Genomic DNA, 10640 nt, shown 5'->3' on the forward strand with positions numbered 1-10640 from the left:
ATATATATATATATATATATATATATATATATATATATATACATATCAAATTTCGCTACTTGTAGTTATAGTTATATATATACATAGCAATTTTTTGATTTTGTCCCTTAACTTTACATTTTCAGGTGGAGTGATGCATTATTTTGTGTGGAATAGGGGAAGGGCAAAAGAACATGACTCTTTATCTGTTTAAGTGCTTCTGTTCTCCAAAATCAAACGCTGGAGACCACGGGACACGTAAATAATAATAGTGTCCCTCTCCTCAGCAAGGGAGGCCAGCTTCCAGTTGATTCCCTACCATCAATAAAAGCACTGGACATTTTTTCATGACACAGCTGGAAGATAAATTCCATTTTAATATCTGGTACATAGGCTTCCCCAGCCTATATGGATAGTCGGGCCCTGGCCAACTATCCATATAGACCGCTGTAAAGATTGCCACTGCTGACATAAAATGTAAGTACTTTCTTGAGTAATTTAAATATCTATCATGCAGCTTTAAGGTTTGGATTATTACAGTGCGTGGTTTTTTTTTTTTTATCCACTGTATTTCATTGCTATATATGTAGGAAATAGACAGTAGTGTAAGGATTTGTGGCAACAAATATTATATTTGTCAACTGTAGTACAGCGTTAATCCACCAGGGGCACTGTCCTCGCTATCTCCAGTGACAACAAAAACTTCATACTAAACAAACATGGCCGCCGCCATCACCCTGAACTTGCTTTCTTATGCTACTTTGTAGCTATATTACAGCTACAATTAAAAATAATTCATTATTTTTTAAATTTAACGTCGTCTTCTGTGTCAAGATGTGGTTTCCAGTACTTTCGGTGGGTTTCAGAAAGCGAGTAGTCGCTAAAAGAGGCTGTGTCGTGGCTTTGTTAAAGTGTTCAAAGCACAGAGAGGCTAACGTTAACCACTTCAGTCATTCAGCTGGACGCAGCGCCCAGACTTGTCAAGCTCTGATCTACTGCAAACACGGAGACCCTTCTCAAGTCGTTCAGTAAGAATATGTGTCTTAACAAGCTTCAAATATATTATTATATTAATAAAGACATATATTTTGCATCGTTCAGAAAACATTTTCTTTTGGAATCCCCTCTCGAATACTTTGTCAAATGAAACTAAAGCCTCATCAGAAGCACCTGCTGCAAACCGGAAATATCTCACCCCACTGTGGTTTTTGTTTTCTTTCATCACTCGGCTGTCTCACTTGTCCACCGAGGTTCTCATACGGGAAACCCCTGAGGAAGCACCGGTTGTGGTGAATGTTTTTCCCCCAGTGATAAAACCGTTTTGCGGGCCGGTCATGGGCAGATGCCGGCCTACTTACTGACTACCACATTAGCCTCGTGATTGTCAAAATTATCAAAATAAACGGAAAACATTTCATCTGTTATATGAACATTTATATAATTTGTTCACCCTTTAAACCTGACTGCAAAATCATTTAACAAGTCTGTTTGATCATTGTCTGTCTTGTGTTTACTTTGCCCATTGTTTCAATTGAGTCCATTCAGTTGGATTTATTAAGACATTAAACTCCTGTCTCAATGTATTTTGAAAATGACTGCCATGAATCCATCTTTGCTCTTTCCAATTTCACTTTACAGACTATTTTATTTTGAGTGTAAAAGAAAGACTGCATTTGTTTAACTTATGTTCTCCTTCTAAGGCCATGGGGGCAGTAAATAGTAAGCTTAGGTCAAAACTAAACCCCAGAAAGCAATAGATACCATTGTGTTCAACTGTTTCCTCTTTCAATCCTATAGAAAGTAACATTGATTCAGTGCTGTGTTTGTCCTGTAGGGAGCTATTACAGTCATGAACTGACTGTATTCTTTATTTGTTTACTAGAGAAAGCTCTAGGTGAAGTCACTGACGGATATCATGGCCTTTAACCTCCTATGTTCTTAATCTTTGCTGTAGAAAGTTCCCCTTTACTTATTATTTGAGTTTTCCCTTGTAAGAGTTGTACCAAAGACTTTCTTTTCAGTAACGTTTAAAAAAAAAAAAAAAAAAAGGTTTCTTTTTTTTTTCACAAAGGATACATGCGGTTAAGATTTTTTTTTAAATATATATAGCTTTCTTGATTATCCTGTTATTCTCTTTAAAATGAAATAAGATCTGCACCGTTATTTGTGTTTTTCTTTCTTGGTTTCCATTTGAATGATGTTTCAAATATATGTATATTTCATTCATCAGGTTGGAGCATGTACCCGTCCCCCAAACAGGTGCAAAGGAAGTTCTGGTTAAACTCCTGGCATCTCCAATTAATCCATCTGACATTAACATGATTCAGGGTAATTTTGCTTTGTTGGTTTTAGTCCACATAATGCATCAACAAAAATATACTATACCTAATTTCTGACTACAAAAACAAAGAAATATTATTTTTGTGGGTTTCTGTGGTTTTAGGTACATATGCAATCCTGCCAGACCTTCCTGCTGTTGGGGGCAATGAGGGTGTGGCCCAGGTCATAGAAGTGGGCAGTCAGGTGAAGTCTCTTAAAGCAGGGGACTGGGTCATCCCCAGAGATGCGGGGCTCGGTAAATTAAACCATACGAATGTCTTTATTTAAAAGAAAACTTTTTCATTCTACATTGTCCTTTCAACGTGGTTTTGCTTTATGTGAGCAGGGACATGGAGGACAGAGGCAGTGTTAGCTGAAGAGGATGTTATCTCAGTGCCAAACAACATTCCTCTGCTCTCTGCTGCCACACTGGGAGTGAATCCCTGTACTGCCTTCAGAATGCTCTCTGACTTTGAAGATCTTAGACCAGGCAAGCTTTGCCACACCGTCAAAATGTTTTTACTTTACTAAATGTTTAAGCCTTAAGTTGAACTATCAAACATGTGCTTACGATAAAACAGGCTTTAGAGGAGTCCTTGCTTCCCTTATAGGTGACTCTGTGATTCAGAATGCAGCCAACAGTGGAGTTGGACAGGCTGTCATACAGATTGCTGCAGCAAGAGGAATAAACACTATAAATGTTATTCGAGACAGGTGAGCTCAATCGACTGTGATAAACTCTTTATTTTACTCTATAAGAAATGCTAAATCTGAATGCATAACATGCCTCTTAAGAACCCTAATGAGATTCCAAACAACATTATCACCTTTATGAATTTTTTTTCTTTTTTTAACCTTATTTTTTCTCTTCTGTCCATCATCCTCTTTAAAGACCAGATTTCACACAGCTTAGTGACAGGCTGAAGGATATGGGGGCCAGTTATGTCATCAAAGAAGAGAGTCTTAGGCGACCTGACATGAGGGAACTTTTTAAGGTGTTGCCCTGAAGATAAGCAAAAGATAAAGATATGTGGCCATGTGATTTGCCCTACTGTTTACAGGTTTGTTTGGGTTTTTTTTTTTTTTTTTTACAGACATGTTCAAAGCCTAAATTGGCTTTAAATGGAGTTGGAGGGAAGAGTGCAACAGAACTGCTGCGTCATCTACAGTGAGCTTTTTAAACAGCTTTTTTTTTTTTATTATTTTGCATAACATTTTAAGGTTTTTAAAAGAACCTTTTATTTCCCCTTTCTCTATGACTGTTACTGTTTCTAGAGTAGGAGGATCTATGGTGACATATGGTGGAATGTCTAAACAGCCAGTGACTGTCCCTGTGGTAAGAAAACAAATAAATGTTCCTTGCAAGAAGTATTAATACCTCTTAAACATTTTCACATTTTGTCACCTTGTATTTTATCTGAATATTTTGTGATAGTGGATAATATTAAAAAGGAATTAAATATAAACAAAATCTGAAATTTGTAGAATGCTTTTCTATCCACCAAAATGGCTAACGATCAGTCTGAGTAAATGATTGGGGGTCCTTAAATACTTGTTTTTACAGGTTTTGTGACAGATAATCTATTTGCATGAGTTTGGACATTAACAGAGCCATCTAAAACAACCTTCAGTCTAAACCGTTGCTCTTCAAGCCTGGCTGTGTTTAGGATCCTTATCCTGGTTAAAGTGAACCTCACAACCTCCTCTTGTAAAATTAGCTTCCTGTAAATGCTTTCCAGCCTTTCTGTCCTTGACACTCTCAATCCCCTGTTTCATTATGGGAATGCTGTGTTCAGGGGGATGTGCAATGTTAGTTTCAAGCCACCTTCTCCCACATATTTGTCATTTCATCCATACTGTCCGTGTTAAACCTCTAGCAGGACTTCATAGTTGTCCATAAAGCTGCCGTAGGACCCTTGGCTGAATGTTTTATTGGTAATGCTATCCTTTGCCAGTTTTGGTGGATAGTTTTCACGTGGTTGGTTAGCAATTTTATAAAATGCTGTTTACTACAGGATTTTATTTTTTCACAGAAACTGTAAATTTATACATGGAGTAAATCACACACAGATGGACTCTCCTTAATAATGAAGTGATCTAAATAGCCTGTAGTTGCATTGGATAACAGATTATTATAGCATATTCTTTTCAAACTTTTTGTTCTATCAAATCCCACTAGAATAGATCAATGCTTGTTGCTTTTAGGTGACAGACTGTGTAAAGGTTGAGGGGCATGGATACTTTAAACACGTAGCTGTCTGTAATCCAGTAGTTATAGCTGTTGATTGAATATTTGAGAGATTACTTCCATGTTTTAACTAACTAAATGTGGTGTCTCCAGAGTGCTCTTATTTTCAAGGACGTCAAAGTGTGTGGTTTTTGGGTTACGCAGTGGAAGAAAGATCACGCTCATGGTGAGCAGGCGTGTTAACTGATGTGTAAAGTGATAATAAAGCATCACGATTGTTTAAAAAAGAACAAGTTTAGAGATGCTGTTTTTTGTTTTTGTTTCCCCTTAGATGGGAGGCCATTTAGAGCCATGCTGGATGAACTTTGCTCTCTTATCCAGCAGGGGAAGCTAAGAGCTCCTTCCTGCTCAGAGGTGCATCTACAAGACTATCAGAAGGCTCTGGAAGCAGCCATGCAGCCTTTTGCTTCCAGTAAACAGGTCCTAATTATGTGAAAATTTTGCTCTCATCATTCAGTCACCACATTGTGGTGTCATCATGTGTAAACGCAAGTGAAACCTAAGATACATGATGCTTTATCGTTGTTATGTAAACCAGTTATGAGCTCAATAAAAGTGCGTTCTCGTCAGGCTCAAAGTTTGCTGTCTGTTATTCTATGTCACAATCATATACTTTGTTGTCTCGCTTACAAGCAGTAATGAAGAGTCCATTAAACCTTTATTTGAACATATAAGATAAGAGTAGGTAAGAAACCTAGATTACATTTTATCTGTACTGCTCAGCAACAGATTCTGGTTTAAAAAAAATTCAACTCATGACGTTGCAACTCAATCAACAGAATGTATTTTTAATTTATGCACAAGTAACAGTATTTACTTGGTTTCTCTTATTTTTTTCTTTCATCCAAATGAAGTTCAAAGGTTTTTGGGGAGAAAACATCATAAGGTTTTGCAAAAGACCTGTACCAATTAATCCTAGTGAAAAGAGAGGTTTTTATTTAAAAACTCAATACATTACATTTATAGCTACAATATATTTAATAGATAGCAGAAAAAACTGAAACTAAGCATTCATTCAACAAGACGTTTCACGTAAAACTTCTTTTACATTGTCCAGGCGCTGCAATCAAAATGTTTCCTAAAGCTACACTTTCCCAGTTCATGTTTTTATTTCACGTGAAGATTTATCTGCTCTAGTTCAAAACTTTCTTCCAGTAATGGATTTTACAGCCCATCTACCTAATACAGGAACATGGACATCATCATAAAAAACGTAGCTTCCCCCAGAACCATGGAATGATGTGGTTGAATACAGCGCATTGTGAACAACCATCTTCTTAAGCAAAGACCTGATGTAACAGGACAATGACTGGGTTATTAGCAATAATCAAAATAATGAAAAGACACACCTGAGATGCATAGATAGATGGATTGATTTTTGGATTGAATAGTTAAAAACATGAGCTTTTTAATGATATATAAATTAAATGGGAGGAACTGTCTGTATGAAATGTTTTAGATAACCAACTGTGATGCTGATCATTTCTACCATCCAGCTAGCATTCCTGTTGCTGCCATAGAAATGACCAGCAGCAGCCCTCCATACATGGAAACGGCTCCTTCCTTCACCAGACATTGTTCATACCTCTCAAAGTCTACTTCCCTTGCTGCACATACATGGTCAACACGGCAGTCGCCGTCGCACTCTTTCAGATCATAGCTGACAGAGTTAAACTCGTAGTACTTTTGCAGGTAGCAGCTGTCGGTTGCCATGAGCTCCAGAACCTGGTGCATGGAGGCTGGAGAGGCGTCTGGTACCCTGAAGCTCTCTGTGAGGCGGTACTCTTTCTCCCAGCGCTCTGTTTCTGCATTGGCGTGTGTGAGGTTCAGATAATATGTCACCACATCCTGTTCACACATTGGGGTTGCAAGACAGTACAAAGCATAAAGACGTGAGCATGTGAAGTCTTTTCTGGAGAGCATATTACCCCTAAACATGTGCAAACAAAGACCCTTTGAAACTATTTTTGTGTGACTGTTACTTACTTTCACCAACAATGTTTCAGTGTCATACTCAAAGACTCGAATCCCAGGGTTGTTAGCGCCATCCACAACTCCAGGAAGTGTTGTTTCCCATGGTGTGACTCCCGGGCTGAGGAACATTGTACTAATGGGCTGACCTGGGGACACCGGGTTTCAATGAAACAATTATAAGGAAATACATTTGAGTTACAGATGAATGATGTTTCTCACCCTCTGTGCTGTAGAACATGCGAAAGCTATCAGTGTGATGATGGCCGAAGAACTGCCCAATTATGATGGAATGATGCTTCTGAATTACTTCCAAATATCTCTGGTTGAATTTTTCTGTGAACCACGTTTTACTTCTTTTCTTCTCAAAGAAACCTGGAGGAACATGTCCAATTATGTAGACCTGAGAGAGAAAGCCAAGTCGCAGTGAGCTAACGGTAAACTCCCAACATGTAAACTTGATTTACTTATTTCTTTTTCATGATTGTATATAAAGGCTAGCCTGGGAAGCCAGACGGATAATGTTAGACTCAGGTATAGTTGTATAGATTATTAATCCGTGACTGCTTCTAACTAATCTGCTTGGGAAAAGGAGGGACATTCAGCAGAACCTTCCATGCTGATTGGACGGAGTGACATCTAGACCACGCCTTCTAAAGTTTGATTGTCAGGCAATCATGGTAACATTAAATTCTGCTTCATTCTATCTCTATTCTCCCACTCTTCATAATTTTTTTGTTCAATCTCTAACACTATGCTCTCTGTGCTTTTCTTCATAGTATCTTCATCTGGTCTATTACTGTTTGGCTGTGACTCCATCCTGGAATTAAATATCAGCTGTGCTGCCGCCATTGACACCTTTGCTTATGGATGTTTGAGCTTGGCCTGTTTTTCAGTGTAGTTCTGTTTCTCTGACTGTGACTGGCTGTATGTGCTCTCTTCACCCCCTGACATTGCAGCTGGCTCGGAGCTCGTCTGCCAGGTTGTGTGTTTCCCAGACGACGTCGTCTGTGGAGCTGGTAGAAAGTTAACTTTGGTATCTCTGCTTCTTTCTGTATCTCTGCTTCTGTCTCCTTGAACCCCAGTCGGCCTCAGCAGATGACCGCTCACACTGAGCCTGGTTCTGCTGGAGGTTTCTTCCTGTTAAAAGGCAGTTTTTCTCTCCACTGTTGCTACAAGCATGCTTGGAGTAAGGGGATTGCCTTTGTGTCAATGAGTTGATGCAATCAACTGGTTTTCTTAGAAAACTTTTAATCAATTTGACTGTATGATCTAGTTGAATCGTCTCTGTAAAGTGCTTTGAGATGACGTGTTGTGAATACAAGCTATATAAATAAACTGAATTTAATGAATAGCAACAGATACAATCAGAAATAAAGACTTCTGCTTTTAGCGCTCATGCCATCTCTTCGTCTCTCAAAAATTAGATCATGGATTCTGACAAACTGAGGTGATGGTAGAAACTATGCATACATCCTCTTTCACTGCCATATTTATCTGATTTGTCCAAACTTAAACTATAACACTGAAACATATTTGGTGGACCTGTTTTAGGTTGGTCTAACAGCATTGTGACCAGATGGATTCTTGTGTCTGTGAACGCACAAATCCTACGAGAATTCGGCTTTACGGCAAGTTTATATAAAGACTACCCCTCTATTAAATGAAGACATCCCCTATCTTTATGGAACTATAGTTTAAATTTCTATACCTTCTCTTTGTTTTTGGCTGCATCTGTAAGCGTCTGATCCAACCAGCTAAACTGGCTTGCTGGATCTTCATCGTTCAGGGTCACATTGTTCTGGTTGTAGTAGAGGTTGGTGTTGAGGACCAGTATCCTGTAACCTGCTCGGTTTAGGAGTTTTTCAGTGTAGTATCCACCTAGGCAAAAATATTAGGTGTCTAATTTGTCAAGCAGATGTTGGTTAAAAAGATTTCAGTTCTTTGGGAAATGTGTGTGTCACCATTTTTAAAGGTTTCCTTGGAAGCTGGCTCCAGCCAGTTATGCCACATTTCTGCTATTTTGTTGTAGATGGAGTTTGGGCCTGGAGGAAGCTGACTCTTAGGGTGGTAGTCATGGTTCCCCAGTGCAGAATACACTTTAGTATCTAAAAAAAAACACAATCAAAAAGAATTAGCTGTTAAATTGATCAATTTTTATAGATAACTGCTGATTACCTCAATTGGCTTCTACTTAAGGCTCATTTTATGTCACTTGAAGTTGCACTTACGTGGAAACACCTGGCTTATGATCTGAGTGAGGTTTCCTATTATGTTGATCACAGCCTCTTCTCCTAGATCATCATTTGGGACATGTGGTGTGTCATCCCTGTAAGGTTTGAAAGTAACAAATTTTTAAAGGATTAAAAAGGGAAGTGGTTGCGTTATTCAAAAGTGTTGTGATGGTTTTTGAAAATGGTTATAGGGTTTTCTGCCCTGGGCGACATGAAAGACGGATTTGCATTTATTTTTGTGTTGAGTTTTATTTTTCATTAAAGACTAGACTTTGAGCATTTGTATTTTAAAGTTTTATATTTTTAGAACTATTTAAAACTCAGCTGGAATATTATGCAAAATACCTAAAGTAGGGGGGATGCAAGTATTTTTTTATATAACTAACTTAAGCTTGTTTGACCATCCAATTGATATGATTCATCAAATTCATCATGATTAGATGGTGCATCAGATGTTTGTAAAGTGAGCTTCTCAGTAGTGACAATCAGGAGCTTGTGGGCAATCTAAACTCAGGGAAGTGGGCTTCAGCTAAAGCTGCGGATTTCTGCTTGGTGCAGCGGACAAAAACTATAAATAGTAACAGTTCTCCTAAATCATAAAAGTTGCTGGACAAATTACTTTAAAGATTTGTTGTTTCCTTTTACTGTATTTGTGCTTTTATATGAAAGGAAAATTTATTTATGCTTTACGGAGGATATATAGCCTACCCTGTCCACACAATGAAGTCTGGATCTGGCAGAATCTTCTTCATGGCGTACACCGAGGAGTTGATCAGCTGCCATGGCGCATCACAAGCATAGTCTCCAAATTTACCAGCACCGAGCGCTGGTCGTTTACCACTGGATGCGCACACTGTCTCCGGATTATCCGTTAGTTTGTACGTCGGATCCCAGTGCAAATCCGTGATATGCCAAAAGCTCCCTGGATGAAAGCAACGCGTTATTACGCAAAGTAAGGCGTTATTTTAAGGTCACTCGAGACCGAAATGAATGCATAAAACTGAACAATTACTTTTTTTTTTTTTTTCTTACCTGACAACGCAAGAGCTTCACCAAAGAAGAGGCAGGAGAAGAGCAACCTTACGGACAACATGTTGGACTCTGTGAAAGGGAGAGCTTTGGGAGGAAAGTTCGTGAAGGCAAATAAGATAAGATATCTGCAGCAATTATTGACGCCTCTTTGCCTTGAAATGTGTTCACTAAATCTCTGCTGATAAAATCAGTAGATGGTAAATAATCAGAGCCTTCCCTGCATTGCGCATACTTTGCGCATTTAAGAAGAAAATGCGCAATTAAGAAGAAAATAAACTGATGGTGTTGGGCTTTCTGATATTACAGACAATATCAACAAATAGTTTGTTGAAGAACTCCAAATAATCATGGGGAGGGAGTAAAGCAGTCAACTCACTGCACATAACTATTTTTATATGGGCTAAAGATAAACCCAGTTGGGTGAGGTCATACATTCTACTTATGACCTTAAATGCAGGCCAGACATTCAACTTTTTAAAAATATAGTCTACTATGTAACATTTTTTTTTTCCAGATATAGACACAATATAACCTATAAATAATAGCTCAGATATACTTTTATTCTTTTGAGCCTTTAACATTTTGATTATTCGACAATAAGAATAGTCATGACAATAAATATATCAGGGGTGACTACTATTTTATTGAATTAAAAATTTAGAATGTACTGACATTCTTGATAATTCCAGCATTTCTCTCTTTTCTATACATTCTTGAAATATTTAATGGTAAATTCCTTCCCACCTTTTATTTACACTATTTACTGTAGTAGATAAAATCCTTTACTGGCATCATGGCAATGAAACTTATCAGGGATAACACCTGGCGCAACCTACAGATTATGGAAAGAAAAGTAA

General features: G+C 38.1%; 2 protein-coding genes across 2 annotated transcripts; one reads left to right on the top strand and one right to left on the bottom strand.

The window, feature by feature from the left end:
* Window positions 1-701: 701 nt before the first annotated feature.
* mecr (mitochondrial trans-2-enoyl-CoA reductase) lies at window positions 702-5114 on the top strand. Its single transcript, XM_015374647.1, has 10 exons — window positions 702-1007; window positions 2210-2307; window positions 2423-2554; window positions 2645-2788; window positions 2910-3012; window positions 3191-3293; window positions 3393-3466; window positions 3574-3634; window positions 4640-4712; window positions 4818-5114. The coding sequence occupies exons 1-10, from the start codon at window positions 733-735 to the stop codon at window positions 4979-4981; spliced, it is 1227 nt and encodes a 408-aa protein (XP_015230133.1). The 5' UTR covers window positions 702-732; the 3' UTR covers window positions 4982-5114.
* Window positions 5115-5267: 153 nt separating this feature from the next.
* smpdl3b (sphingomyelin phosphodiesterase acid-like 3B) lies at window positions 5268-10326 on the bottom strand. Its single transcript, XM_015374834.1, has 8 exons — window positions 9784-10326; window positions 9460-9673; window positions 8749-8846; window positions 8482-8625; window positions 8229-8398; window positions 6740-6920; window positions 6533-6666; window positions 5268-6394 (listed from the first exon to the last, which is right to left on the bottom strand). The coding sequence occupies exons 1-8, from the start codon at window positions 9842-9844 to the stop codon at window positions 6032-6034; spliced, it is 1365 nt and encodes a 454-aa protein (XP_015230320.1). The 5' UTR covers window positions 9845-10326; the 3' UTR covers window positions 5268-6031.
* Between the last annotated feature and the right edge of the window lie 314 nt (window positions 10327-10640).

This window comes from Cyprinodon variegatus, unplaced genomic scaffold (genome assembly GCF_000732505.1).
Source record: "Cyprinodon variegatus isolate N-32 unplaced genomic scaffold, C_variegatus-1.0 Scaffold6, whole genome shotgun sequence".
Taxonomy (NCBI): Eukaryota; Metazoa; Chordata; class Actinopteri; order Cyprinodontiformes; family Cyprinodontidae; genus Cyprinodon; species Cyprinodon variegatus.

Excerpts from the sequence above, each read along its gene's own strand:
- smpdl3b (XM_015374834.1), bottom strand. The coding sequence starts at position 9,844 with ATGTTGTCCGTAAGGTTGCTCTTCTCCTGCCTCTTCTTTGGTGAAGCT. Across the intron at positions 8,399-8,481 it reads CAAGGAAACCTTTAAAAATG|GTGGATACTACACTGAAAAA; the intron begins GTGACACACACA and ends ATTTTTGCCTAG. Across the intron at positions 6,921-8,228 it reads CAGCCAAAAACAAAGAGAAG|GTCTACATAATTGGACATGT; the intron begins GTATAGAAATTT and ends TTTCTCTCTCAG.
- mecr (XM_015374647.1), top strand. The coding sequence starts at position 733 with ATGCTACTTTGTAGCTATATTACAGCTACAATTAAAAATAATTCATTA. Across the intron at positions 3,635-4,639 it reads AGCCAGTGACTGTCCCTGTG|AGTGCTCTTATTTTCAAGGA; the intron begins GTAAGAAAACAA and ends TGGTGTCTCCAG. Across the intron at positions 4,713-4,817 it reads GAAGAAAGATCACGCTCATG|ATGGGAGGCCATTTAGAGCC; the intron begins GTGAGCAGGCGT and ends GTTTCCCCTTAG.